The 14,888-nt window shown below is 44.7% G+C and overlaps 1 protein-coding gene across 1 annotated transcript in view; it reads left to right on the top strand.

The window, feature by feature from the left end:
- gabbr1b (gamma-aminobutyric acid (GABA) B receptor, 1b) overlaps positions 1–12,280 on the top strand; it is a 170,174-nt gene extending 157,894 nt beyond the window's left edge. The window contains exons 22-25 of the mRNA XM_063184709.1: positions 4,870–4,997; positions 8,586–8,714; positions 11,133–11,276; positions 11,948–12,280. Of these exons, the coding sequence (XP_063040779.1) occupies positions 4,870–4,997; positions 8,586–8,714; positions 11,133–11,276; positions 11,948–12,268 (722 nt within the window). The 3' untranslated portion in view covers positions 12,269–12,280. The remainder of the gene's footprint in view (positions 1–4,869; positions 4,998–8,585; positions 8,715–11,132; positions 11,277–11,947) is intronic.
- The last annotated feature ends 2,608 nt before the right edge of the window (positions 12,281–14,888 follow it).

Below are 14,888 nucleotides of genomic sequence, written 5' to 3'. Positions count from 1 at the left end.
GCACGCACACAGGCATGCATGCGCATATGCACACACACACACACACACACACACACACACACACACACACACACACACACACACACACACACACACACACACACACACACACACACACACACACACACACACACACACACACAAACCAAGGATGACAGTCCATTGTAATTGATTATTTTTTCTACACGGCACAAAGCGAATAACAGATTGATTGTCTTTCTGATTGAAAATGTCATCATGGAATTGTCGCAGCCACCAATCACCAGAGGAGTACAGTCACAATGTGCCCGCAATTGTGTGCGCGCGCAAAATCCCCCTGTGGCTTCAGATGTGGGTGTTGCAGTGCAATTCTGCCTTTGGTCTAATGCAGTGTTTTTCAACAGTGTGGTTGAGACCCCATGTGGGGTCGCCCGGAATGAGTCACCTAAGTAGGTTTTTAAAAAAAAATCTTATATCACTTAATATCAATATGTTACAAGTTAGCTCAGTCTTTTCCTGTTGCGGAAAACAAAATGTGTATGGGTTCCCCAGAAATTTGGAAGGTTACCATTACAACCCAGAAGCATTTCACTTACCACATACACTGTAGCCCCTGAATTAACCTGCAAAGCATGTTTTGGTAAAGAGCCTTCATGGTCAGGGGATGTTGACAAACTTTACACATTACATTTCGCAGTGTTAATTCAGCATACGTAAAGGCACTCGTAAAGGCACACTCTTCATGCTTATTCTGCTCTTAAAGTGGTAAAATTTAGTGTGTATGGTGGATGAAAGCTATGGTGAGGTGGTGTGGTGGTGTGCTTTGGTGGTGTGATTTATGTTTTGGCGCAGCTGTGGCAAACCGGCTGATTTGTGTGATTTGTGTCCACCGACCTGTGCCATATTTCTTTCTTCTGCATTGCATGTCTTAACATTTTGCCAAAACAACATCATTAGAAGCTGCTGTTGGCACGCACACACACACAACCACACACACACACACACACACACACACACACACACACACACACACACACACACACACACACACACACACACACACACACACACACACACACACACACACACACACACACACACACACACACACACACACACAGACTGTACACTAGATGAAAACAGGGAGACGCAGTTTGGCCCGACCCCGACTTCTTTGTGTATCTGAAGCGAAAAATAAAAACATTATGTGTCTCCACCTACAAAGCCTTTTATTTTCAAAAGCGACATGCTCTTGGTCAGGAGGTGGTGTTGTTGTTGTCACACACACTGTACGGCTGATGAAAGCGGGGCAGTGTGGTGCGGTGTAGCTGCAGCCCGACCCTACGCCTGAAGTGATTAATGTTGCGTCAAACAGTGTTTCCTCCTTTTGCAGTGAAGCCCTTTCTGACAAAGCAACTTTGTCTGGGTCAAGAGCTGTTGTTGTCGGGGCGGTGTGGGATTATTGTGGAATGCAGGGCCGGATTAACGCACAGGTTAGCATCCTGTGGCTGTAGCCTAGGGGTCTCCAACAGCCAGGGGCCCCCTGATTGGTCAAAGGGGGGAAACAGTTTTGCATTGGCAGACTTAATTAATAGCTCAGAAGGATGTTTTTGTTTTTTTATATATATTTTTTGTGTATATTGTGAATTTTGTCATGATTTTTTTTCTGCGGGGGGCCTATTGTGACCTGTAACCTAGGGGTCCCGGGCCATCTTAATCAGGCACTGGTGGTGTGTAGTGTGGTGTACATTGGTCCTGCCTGATGGCTGGGGTGATTTGTTTTGGTGTAGTCGGCAACCCATGACATTTCTTCCTTTTCATAGCATTTTGCCAAAGTGGCCTGCTCTTGGTCGGGAGGTGTCGTGTTGTTGCACACAGACTGTACAGTGGATGACAACAAGTGGATGTGCTGTATACGTAATGCCGTGTGGTGTGGTTGTGGTTGTGGTTGCGGCCCGACCCGACGTCTAAAGTGATTTGTTTTGTGCAGCCGGCGGTGACCTAGTGACACGTGTGATGGGCCACTCCGCTGATTAGTTGTCAGTGTCACACGCCGGCGTCCAGGAGTGATGATGGCAGCTGAGCGACGTGCAGGCTTTGAGGGCTGACGGGTGGTGTGAAGACGGCCGCAGTGGCAGGAGCAGCAGGGTGATGGATCATTGGAGTGGGTGCGGCTAGACTTCGATGGCCACTACTTTACTCTTCTTGTATTTCACTGTTTTGTGTGTTTTGTAGTCTTTTGTCCGTAGTGTCTTAGTAGTTTTGTCGTTTGTTCTTTACCTTTAACTCACTACCTCTTGGCCAGAACTCCCTGGAAGACGAGTCACTGTGACGGAACGGGACCTTTTCTGGTCTAACAGTGGCATTCTATGTTCAATTAAATACCAATGCTCATAATTATAATACTACTGGTGACTTTGAGAGTTGACAGACGAGCAGTATACTGTGATATACTACGTCAGATTGCCGCCATGTTTACCCGGCAAATTGCTGCCACCAAACAGTGACAATGCAATACGCACATTACCCTGTTGGGTTGCGGTGAGATCTATAAGAAATATCATCCCGTGCTACAGACGGCTACGACCTGGGTTGGGTCATGCCAAAAGGCTGAACATGGCATCTAGTCTTCACATCTATGACTGGAGTGCTATTGTGTAAAAACAGTAACAGTGGCGGTGTTACTTGGCTGGCGACTACTTCATGCCCAGTTTCGTTACTTCTCTCTGCTCTACTATGCCACTACAGTCACTGCAACAACATTATGTGCGGACATGAAAACCACTGATGTTCAGAAGGATGCTGATAGCTCATGCCCAGAATTTTGCTATTCTCCAGCTCTCTACTCCTCTCCCAGTACATGATTTAATGATCTTACACGGATTGAGATTGGATTTGTTCCAGGATTCCGTCGGCCTTGTAGGAGATACATTTTAGAAGTGTTAGACAAAGGCACAAGCCTCCTGAATTCTGAATGCTTTCTCCTAAATCCCGTTGCCTCTATGTAAAAAAAGAAAAAGAGCTGTAAGATCTTGTTTCTGAAATCCAAAGCAGAGACAACTGGGTGAGAAGCAGTATTTTCCAAGTAAGCTAGGCATCGTCCAGGCAACACAATAGAAATGTGCGGAAATGAATACATCATAGCGATTCAGCCATAATTGCTAATTATCGTTAACAATTAGGCGCACGTTAAAGCTGCCTGTTGGCTATATTGGCTTCTTTCCCAGACGGAGCTGTTTCCAAAGATCTCTGATTACTTATTTAGTTTTCCCTATTGCTGACATTTCCCAAGCAACATGTACTGTACGTACAGCACAATACACATGTGCAGAAATGAACACATACTATTCATCATAATCGCCTTGGTATAATTGCTTCTAATTGCTGATAATTATGCCAAAACAAACAAATCGTTTTTAAAAGGTTCTTTGTAAATCAATACATTGACCCGAGATGATGGAAGACTCAATAATGTGCTAGATAAATTTGTGTTCATTTGTCATGGTCAATTTAGCAGACCAAGACCATACAAAGACATGGTACTGTTATGGAAAGATCATTTGCATACCACTTAATGCAAAAAAGTACAATATGTATATATAAATTGTATATGATTTAGATTCATTTCAGTGACTTGTCATATAATGCAATTATATGGAGGTTACCGACATGCATGCTCAAGTTGTGCTGCAAAGTGAAATGGAAAGGCGTCACGGTGGAAAGGCTATAGTGTTCCTACAGTACAGGGCTGTTATCTACAGTTTAGTGGGAGGATGCTCTTTGATTGAGTAAGCAGTCAAGAACGAAAAAGTCCAAGACACGCAAGCAACATGATGCGGTGGATTTGTTGGCTTCGTCAGGCTCGTTTGTGGTGGTGTTACGGTGGACGTTTATGAATCATCTGTCTTATCAGACTATCTGGATGTGGTATAGGGATGACCATATTTCTTGCAACACTGCATATCTTGCAACATATCTCACAACACCACGTACAGTACATATGTCTATCAAACACTGAAAGGGTGACGATCCATATACTTGTATGAGTATGAGTATTCACGAAAATGTAAAACAGAGTCACTTGAACTTCACTTGTATAACGTGTATACAATACAAATGATACTCTAGTAGCACATAAGATGTTGAGGTAGTAGAGACAGAGATTATTTAAGTATATAGAGATATGCCAACATAATAGGTTTCTATGGGCACCTAACGCGACCAGGTTCCGGTCTGCCTAAAGGGCTGTGTCATAATGCTCCTACAATGAATAGAACAGTCCTTAGGTCTGCCTAGGTCTGCCTAAGGGGGGCCATAATAGAACCAGGAAACGATGGGCCAATGGAACCTCTCTCTCTCTACTCTCTCTGGTAGAGAGCTGCAGTGTCTGTGGACTAACTGAGCTCCCCAACCTCTCCTCTCTCCATCTTGCCTTAAAGGTCAAGTAGTCTATTCAGACTGATAGATCCATTTGTGGCAGATAATGAGTTTCTCTCCAAGAGCATGTAATTAGTTTGGATTCTATCCTCATGCATTCCGACTTCTGTATCTAATGTCAGATGTTCACTCTGGTTTCAAGTAAAGTAACTGAACTTTTCTGCGGTTCTTTTCCATTATTTTTTAGCTTATTTACATTGTGTGTATAGAAGCAGAAAGGGACGGTCAGAATCTAGTGTGGTGCATTGTGTTTTCTGACCAATATTGTGTGTGTGTGTGTATGTGTGCGCGTGCGTGTTTGCGTGCGTGCGTGCGTGCTTGCGTGCGTGCTTGCGTGCGTGTGTGGTGTGTGTGTGTGTGTGCGTGTGTGGTGTGTGTGTGTGTGTGGTGTGTGTGTGTGTGTGTGTGTGTGTGCATGCGCGTGTGTGTGTGTGTGTGTTTTCTCCCCATCAGGAGTGGTGTATGGCTACAAAGGGCTGCTGCTGTTGCTGGGGATCTTTTTGGCCTACGAGACCAAATCTGTCTCCACTGAGAAGATCAATGACCACAGGGCTGTGGGGATGGCCATCTACAATGTCTCAGTGAGTATCTATCTATTTGTGTTTGTGTGTGTGCGTGTGTGTGTGCGTGTGCGTGTGCGTGTGTGTGTGTGTGTGCGTGTGCGTGTGCATGTGCATGTGTGCGTGTGTACCACACATACACGCATGCGTGTGTGTGTGTGTGCATGTAGGTTCGCATGCGCGCATGTGTGTGTGCACATATGTGTACAGTATGTATGTGCATGTGTTTGTGCGTCTGTGTGTGCATGCCTGTGAATGTGTGTGTGTGCGTGTGTGTGTGTGTGTGTGTGTGTGTGTGTGTGTGTGTGTGTGTGTGTGTGTGTGTGTGTGTGTGTGTGTGTGTGCGCGTGTGCGTGTGTGCGTGTGTGTGTGTGTGAGCAAGTTATTGATTTAATATAGACACAATCCAACAGTGCCCTTTTTTTGTGCGGTGTTGCACCACAAGATGTTCAATTCCAATTTAGCTGGGCTCCCTTACAGAAGACATACGGTGTTACAGTGACTGCATCCTGCATGAACCATATCAAATTGATTCATTGTAGTGATTTGTCATACAATTTACCGGCATATTTTAATGAAAATTCTGTCTTACATCTGGAGGAGGAGAAGAGAGAGGGGGAGAGGTGTGTGTGTGTGTGTGTGTGTGTGTGTGTGTGTGTGTGTGTGTGTGTGTGTGTGTGTGTGTGTGTGTGTGTGTGTGTGTGTGTGTGTGTGTGTGTGTGTGTGTGTGTGTGTGTGTGTGTGTGTGTGTGTGTGTGTGCGTGCGTGTGACAGAACACCACACGGTCCTTCTCACTGCAAACGGCCAACTGTGAACAATTGGCATCCCACTCACCATGAAAAACTGTCTGACCAAAGAAATTCTGTACATTTTTAAGTAAAATGTGTGTACACTTAAATCCTCGTTCCAAACTTTAATAACCAAGCTTTGGGCCGACAGACTTTCATTCCTTACATCAACCTGCCAAGGGACTACAGTCAGAAAATAGCATGTACTGGCACAGATATCCGCCCTTGCTTAACACAAGGATAATGTTTAATTTGTACACTGCCCCTTTTAAGAGATTAAATAAACTCTATGAACTCTGTAAGATTCACCACAAAAAAACAAAATGCCTGCATCCAAGAGCCCCTGTTTCTCTTTCCCGCTGTGCCAGAGGTCTAGAAGTCTCTGTGGCCTCTTCTCCTGGTTAACTGTTCTGGCAGCAGGCAGATTTTTGTGCGGTGTCGCACCGCAAGATGTTCAATTACAATCAAACACAGCTCCCTTGCAGAAGGCATGTTGTGTTGCAGTGGCTGCACCATGCGTAAAAAATACTTATTTTTTTTATCATTTTGATTTATTGTAGTGAGTTGTCATACAATTTATAGACCCATTTCATCACAATTGAGGCAATAGAGAGGGGGGAAATGGGAGAGGCAGATAGGTGTTTTTGACATTCTATGTAAAGGTGTGTGTGTGTGTGTGTGTGTGTGTGTGTGTGTGTGTGCGTGCGTGCGTGCGTGCGTGCGTGCGTGCGTGCGTGCGTGCGTGCGTGCGTGCGTGCGTGCGTGCGTGCACATGTGTGCGTGCGTGTTACTTAAGACTGCTACAACCTTCTCACTGCAAAATTCCAACTGTGAAGAAGGAACACCACACTCAGGATGAAAGAAGTAAAAAGTATAAATCTTGAAGTGAAATGTCATGTGCCTAGTCACCGGTAAATCCTTTTTTGAATTATTAAAAGCCAAGCTTTCGGCCGACTGACCTGGCTTCCTCCAAATTTTGCAGACATTGATTTTACATCCAGATTCACAGCAAAGAAAAACCCAAAATGCCTGCATCCAAGAGCCCCTGCTTCCCTGTCCCGCTGTGCCAGAGGTCTAGAAGTCTCTGTGGACTCTTCTCCTGGTTAACTGATCTGGCAGCAGGCAACAGAGCTTTTGTTTTCATGGGCTTTAATTCACTTGGCCATGGCTGAAAGAAAGCTTAGCTAGAACTCAGTTGGCCATGCACACACGGACACACACACACACGCACAGATGCGCACACACACCCCCTCACACACACACACACTGCCAGGAACAGGCACACAGGCCTGGGACTTCAATCCCATTTCTCTCTGATTGCTTTTGCTCTGAAAGCATTATAGCCCGTCCAGGCCAGGCCCAGCCATGCTCTGATGTCTCCTAACAGGCTCTTTTAATCACGCCGCCTTTTTGCAGCGTGATGGATTGTCCTTTGTACTCAATTAAAAAGGCAAAACTGAATTGTCTGAATGGCTCTGTTGTATTATAGTGCTGTGGTTTTTATGTCAGCCAAATTTCAATAAATGTCTGCTACGTAGTGTTCCTATAGTGTGGGTTTTTGACCTTTTTGAATTGAATTGGTGAATGACGGCTCTTGTCATTCTTTTCACATGTACTCACATATACAGTATATTCCTCTTTACAGTTTCTAGCTCCCCTTTTGATGCTCTTTCACTTTCTCTTTCTTGCTTGTTTTCTTTCTTTCTTTCTTTCTTTCTTTCTTTCTTTCTTTCTTTCTTTCTTTCTTTCTTCTTTTCTTTCTTTCTTTCTTTCTTTCTTTCTTTCTTTCTTCTTATCTCGGCCTAACCCCCTTGTACAACTTCTCTCTTTTGATCTTTCCCCCTTCTGTGTTTTTTTTCTTTTTTATATATATATATTCTTTTAGTATACTTAAATGTATATAAATGAAGTTCAGGAGTGTGATGAGATTTGTTAATAATAATAATAATAAATTTTATTTTTGAGCGCCTTTCAAGATACCCAAGGACACTTTACAATCAAAACAAATACATAACAGTAGGGAAAGTAAAACAAAGCTTCAGTGAATTAACAATAGGAGAGTAATTAAAATGCAAAAATAAAGATAAATAAAATAATAAAAAACAATAAAGATAAAGGTTTTCAAGTAAGAAAAGAAGTAGAATGCATTTGAAAATAAAATAAAATGAGGGAAAAAAAATAAAAAAAAATAAATAATAATAATATGTAAAATTAAAAATAAACTGATGATTAAAATAAAGTGGAAGTGCCTGTCACTGAAGTGGAAAAGCAGAAATGAAAAGGTGTGTCTTCAGCTTAGATTTAAAAGTAGATAGTGTGGAACACTGACGAAGAGACAGTGGGAGTGAGTTCCAAAGTTTGGGGCCAACAACACTAAATGCCCTGTCGCCCATGGTGCGCAGGTGTGTGGAGGGAACTGTAAGGAGGAGTGAGTCAGTGGAGCGTAGTGTGCGGGTGGGATTGTATGGGGTGAGGAGACTTGTGATGTAGACTGTAGATGTGATGTAGATGTGATTGAGATTTGTTGCATCCCTTTGACACCCTCCTCTGAAACTACTTGTTCCTGCGCTTACCTGCCCGTGTTTCTGTGCTTGTGTGCATATATTATTCCAACAAATTTAGGATGGTGAACTAGTGAATTTGTCATTGCATGCCAGTGAAAAATACATATACTTATATAATATATAATACATATGAGTGATCTCTCTCTCTCTCTTTCTCTCTCTCTCTCTCTCTCTCTCTCTCTCTCTCTCTCTCTCTCTCTCTCTCTCTCTCTCTCTCTCTCTCTCTCTCTCTCTCCCCCTCTCTCTTGTGTTGTAGGTGCTGTGTATGATCACTGCTCCGGTCACCATGATCTTGTCCTCTAAGCAGGACGCCTCCTTCGCCTTCGCTGCCCTGGCCATTATCTTCTCCGTCTACATCACCCTGGTGGTGCTCTTCGTCCCCAAGGTACACACAAAACAGACACACATATACACTCACACACACACACACACACACACACACACACACACACACACACACACACACACAACACACACACATACACACACACTCCCTGGTGGTGTTGTTTGTCCCAAAGGTACAGTACACATGCAGGCATGTGCTAAGGCACACATCGCCCATGCACGCGTGCGTATGAACACTTACACACATGCACACACACATTAAAACACACACACACACACACACACACACACACACACACACACACACACACACACACACACACACACACACACACACACACACACACACACACACACACACACACACACACACAAGCATGCATCCTTGACCAGCCAAATGTCCTATCAACTGGCCCATTCCTTCCCTTCCTCTACAAATCCCCAACTAACTGTAGAGAGAAGAAGAGTGCCAGGCGTGCTGCCAGCTATGCCAATAAGACAAATTGACAGGTGCACATTATGACATTATGACAAATTGCCCTGGCATTGTTTTTGGCTCTGCCTGGGCACTCTTTGCCCATATCAGAAATTGGCCCTCAATCTATTATTACAGAAACAAAAAAAGAAACAAAGACAAAACAACATTGCCCTTCTCCAGACCAATCCATCAACCTGACTGTGATTTGTAGAGCAAGCAAAATGAAGTAACTAAACGAAAGCTTTTAATGCCTGGACTGGTGTTGGCAAGATTTCAATGTGTGCACTGCGCTCTCTGTATTAGGCTGAGGCTACACTGCATACATTAAGTCAAGGATTCATATGCCAATGAGGTGCTGTTTACGCGTATGGGAAGTGAAGTGAAGATATTTTTTTTATCCATTTACACATAAATACGACATGTGAATAAAAATAAAAACTCCATTGTGACCGGTGTGTTTTAGTCCCCTAAATGGGCTATTTTTAAAACTGAACTTTTGAAATACACATTCTATAACTCGGCTTACGTTTAAACAAGAGGCCAAAGCCAATGTGTTTTAAGAAATATCCATATACGTGTAAACAGCTTCATAGCTTCCAGTGTAGCCCTACACTGTAAAAATGCGATGTTAATATGCCAGAGTATATATAACTCCAAATAGTGATATTTAGAACACTGTAGAAAGTCAAATTACTGGAATGGAGTTAAGAGTCAGTGTAAAAAATTACAGATTACCAGCGTAATTTCATCTTTACAGCTTTTACATTCCTGTGTTGATATTTACAAAAACATTGAGTAAAATTAACTTTGAACATGTTACACTGACCAAAGTGTAAAAACCAAGGCGTTTACAGTTAAAGTGACACTGGTATTTTAACTGTGTAGCTTTAGTGTTATACAGTATATTCCTTTGCAAAGCCAGGAAATGATCTTGCTGTTTTGTCTTTGCAAGCCGTGCCGTGCCGTTGGGTTGCATGAGTTGCAACTTGCCAGTAATTGGCCTCTTCATGTTTGAGTTTGTAAACAAGCCGGGGCAAACAAAACTGTGCAGTTATTGACACATCAGCCCTCATTAGCAGTTAGCACGCTCATTATTTTCAGTGGTAGGAGAGCAATGAAAGGGCCTCACATCTCCCCAGGGAGGCTGGATATGAGTGTACATACAGACACATAAACAGGCACACACACACTGTGAAGCAAACACACACATACACACACATACACACACATGCACACGCACACATGCGCGCACGCACACACAGCGTTACACACAAACATAAACACACACATACTGTAGGCCTACATAGTGGCACAAAGTCAACTGTTGTATGTATGTATACACTGGCATACACACACACACAAACTCTCTCTCTCTCTCTCTCTCTGTCTCTCCCTATCTCTTTGTGCTACAGTGTCTCTCACACACACATACAGACACACTCAGACACACACCCACACAAACACAAATGTGATGGACCATTACTGTTCTTCTCCTCCTCCCTTGAATAGTCCTCAGAGGGATGTGATGTCTCCATTAAGGAGAAGCAAATTAGACAGTTGGACATTGGAGATCATCGGGCATGGACAGAATGAACAAGTCATTTATGGTATCTTATGCAGTTTACGTAATGATCTTGGACTACTGATATTACATGCCCCTAGTGCCAAACAACAACGCTACCTCATACTCAAGCCAATGTGTTTTCTTAGAAATTCTAGCAGTTTTGCTGTGATGGGCCATTAGGGCATTTCTAATGACATATCTGAGATCACACAAAAGCATTAGCAACTTCAAGTTTCCAAAAACCCCTGAAAGTCTGGTCTTTTTTCTTTTTTGTATTTTTTTGTACATTCTTTATGTGTGTGTGTGTGTGTGTGTGTGTGTGTGTGTGTGTGTGTGTGTGTGTGTCTGTGTGTGTCTGTGTGTGTGTGTGTGTGTGTGTGTGTGTGCATGCGTGCGTGTGTGCGTGCGTGTTGTAGATGCGTCGTCTGATCACACGTGGCGAGTGGCAGTCGGAGCAGCAGGAGACCATGAAGACGGGCTCGTCCACCAACAACAACGACGAGGAGAAGAGCCGACAGCTGGAGAGAGAGAACAAGGAGCTGCAGAGGATCATACAGGAGGTACAGTCACACGCACACACACACACACACACACGCACACACACACACACACACACACATACACACACACACACACACACACACACACACACACACACACACACACACACACACACACACACACATGCTCTCTCTGTCACTCTCCCCCTGTCTATCTCTCTCTGTCTTAAACTGTAGGCTACTTGTGTGTTTACTCATGTATGTTATTATTCCACACAATCAGGAGAGGGTGTGTGTGGTTGAGTGTGTGTGTGCGGTTGTGTATGTGTACTATGTTATATTATGTGGAATATTGTGGCCCCATATTATGCACATCCTCCCACCAGTAGAATGCTGTGATAGTCACTGAAAAGGCCAATTACCATAGTTCTACACTGCTACTGTACACTATTACTGTGAGATAGTACAGGGCCTTTAGTAATGCACTACGACTGGGTCATTGCCATTCTGGTAACAGACAATTAATAATGCTGTGTAACAGAAACCCTAGATTCATACACACAGACACACAAAATGGCACATGGTACTGTACATACCCTCATTCTCTCTCTCTCTCTCTCTCTCTCTCTCTCTCTCTCTCTCTCTCTCTCTCTCTCTCTCTCTCTCTCTCTTTCTCTCTCTCCCTCTCCTAATCTGTTTTGTCTGTGTGTTGTCTCTCCGTCCGTCCACAGAAAGAGGAGCGCGTGTCCGAGCTGCGTAACCAGCTGTCGGAGCGCCAGGCCCTGCGCTCGCGCCGCCGCCCCTCCTCGGCCAATCAGAACCACAGCACGGTGCCCAGTGCCCCGCCGGTGGTGATGCCCAGCGCCCCGCAGATGGGCGCCGACCCCAAGTCCCTGCTGCCGCCGCCCGGCTACCCGCTGCCCTCCTCGGACAACCACACGCCGCTGCCCCCCTCCTTCACCACCTCCACCTCGTCACACCTCTACCAGCCCGACGGCAAGATCAGCCGCAACCACTGCCACACCAGCCGCCTGCCCTTGCTCTACAAGTGAGGAGTGGAGGAGGAGGAGAGGAGAGGAGGAAGAGAGGAGAGGAGGACCTGAGGAAGAGAGGAGAGGAGGACTGGAGAAAGGAATGAAGATGAGGAGATGAAGGGACGGGAAGGAAGAGCGTCTCTGTTTCTGTTCTGTCTTTTTTTTGTTTTCATCCAGCCGCCTACTGCTGCTCTACAGGTGAAGGGTGGAGGAGAGCAGGAGGAGAAGAGGAGTAGAAGAGGAGTGTGTCTACACCTGAAGGAGGAGCGGAAGAGATGGAGGGAGTGGAGCAAGAGAAGAGGAGGAGGAGGAGAAGAGATGCAGAGATGGGGAGGAATAGTATTTCTGCTTTCTGTTTTGCCTTGTCTTTTTTGCTTTTGTCCAGCTGCCTGCCTCTGCTTTACAAGTGAGGGATGGAGGAGGGAGAGGAGGAGGAGGAGGAGGAGGAGGGGAAGAGTGTGTCTTTCATTGTGACTTCATTTTCAGCCACCTCTTTCTGATGAATCGAGGGGAAGAGAACTGCATACAGTATATCTCTATTCCTTCTCGCCATGTTCTACGAGTGAGGGATGGAGAGAGGAAGAGGAGGCGGAGAAGGAAGAGAAGAAGAAGAAGAAGAAGAGGAGGAGGAGGAGGTCATCTCGTACTCTTTTCTCTCAGCAGGAGGAGAGGACTTTGGTTGGAGGATGGAACTACATTTATCATTGTCTATGTGTCCCCTCCATTCGTTCTTCTCAATCTCTTTCTCTCTCTCTCTCTCCCTCTCTCTCTCTCTCTCTCTCTCTCTTTCTCTCTCTCTCTCTCTCTCTCTCTCTCTCTCTCTCTCTGCAGCATGCATGAGGAAATACAAGAAGAAAGAGAGAACGATGAGAGGAGGGGATGACTAGAAGGTTGCACCCCTCTCTCTATCTCTCTCCCTCTCCCCCATCTCTTTTTTCTTTCCCCATTTCCCCGTCTCTGTGTCTTTCTCTTTCTATGCGTAGGAGGTATGGCTGTGGCTTTTGATTTAGGAGGTGGGACTTTTTCTATTTGTTGTTTTGTTTGCAGGAAATCAAACCACAATGTTGTAGAGAGATGACACAGATGGGACAAAGAGATGGGACTTACGCAAGTCAGAGGTGTGGGGCAAGGTGGGGGCTTTAAAGTCTTGAGTCATTTTGAGAAATCCTCTGATGAGTGTTGTTTCCATGAGTGGAGATTTGAGGTGGATGGGTGGGTGGGTGGGGTTGTATGCATCCAATACAATGATTTGCCCATGTGAATCAATCTCTCTCTCTCTCTCTCTTTTTTTCTCTCTCTCTCTCTCTCTCTCTCTCTCTCTCTCTCTCTCTCTCTCTCTCTCTCTCTCTCTCTCTCTCTCTCTCTCTCTTTCTCTCTCTCTCACTCTCTCTCTCGCCCTCTCTCATCAGCCCCTCATTCACTAAAAGATTTTTGTGGGGCCTAAGGAGCCAACACAGGTGCATGTACAGTAAGAGTCACATTGATTATTCACTGTTGCACAAGAGGCTCACTGCCTCCCTCTGCTGGCTTTGTTGAACATTGCAGAAGAAGGGAGTGGACAGGCCTCCTAACCACCACTGTTTAAAATGATGAAAAAACATGAACAAACATTTAAGATCACTCTATTGTAGGTATAGACCTAGCGTGCATGCATGTGTGTGTGTGTGTGCGTGTGTGAGAAGCTTACTGGGTCCTAGTTTCAGAGTTTATCTCTTTAACGCACATGCGCGCGCGCACACACACACACACACACACACACACACACACACACACACACACACACACACACACACACACACACACACACACACACTTATGGCTACACACACACACACACACACACACACACACACACACACACACACACACACACACACACACACACACACACACACACACACACTTATGCCTCTGCAGAGAGTGTTGCGTTGTGCAGTGGCATTCGGTTGCAGTGACTCCCACTCTTGTTTCTTTTGGGTTTTCCTGTGTCACTGTGCAAACGATCCTTTTCAAATCTGTGCACCATCATTTTACTTTCAAGATCAATCACAGGATGCCACTATGTGTGTCCATTTGTATGTGGTTCCACACTGACTCTAAACCAGTGAGTGGAGACAAGACTAACAAGCAATTAACAAAACTCTGTAATCACGGAGAATGTTTCCCCCTTTATTCATTCTGAAGCTGTGGCGGCTTCATGCCGCACAACATTCCACCAGTGGAACTCCGTAATAGCCATTGACTTTACTACCATAATACTGCACTACTACGACATTACACCTTTAGTAATAAAGCATGACTTGGTCATTGCTATTCTGGTAACAAAAAATGTATAAGAGGCGCCATGTCATAAGAGTTTAAAGCTCTGATGGCTTTGAACCACAGTCCCAGCAGATACTTATTGGAAACCATAACCATTCAATTCCCCGATGGTGTAACATCGGACAAAGCGTCAGTGATGGCCAGCCATTTAGTTGATGCAGACCAGTAAGTGTAGATATAGACTGTGAAGATGCAATTAACAAAACTCTGTAATCAAGAAGAATGCTAACCGCAGTCCCAGAAACCCGTTGGAAACCGTAACCATGCAGTGCCGATGGGGTGAAATCAACTGGGAAACCCATTCTCCCATTGTCAT

Source organism: Engraulis encrasicolus, chromosome 20 (assembly GCF_034702125.1).
Source record: "Engraulis encrasicolus isolate BLACKSEA-1 chromosome 20, IST_EnEncr_1.0, whole genome shotgun sequence".
Lineage (NCBI taxonomy): Eukaryota > Metazoa > Chordata > Actinopteri > Clupeiformes > Engraulidae > Engraulis > Engraulis encrasicolus.
Note: the sequence above shows the minus strand (reverse complement) of the source record. Positions and strands in the feature narration are given on the sequence as shown.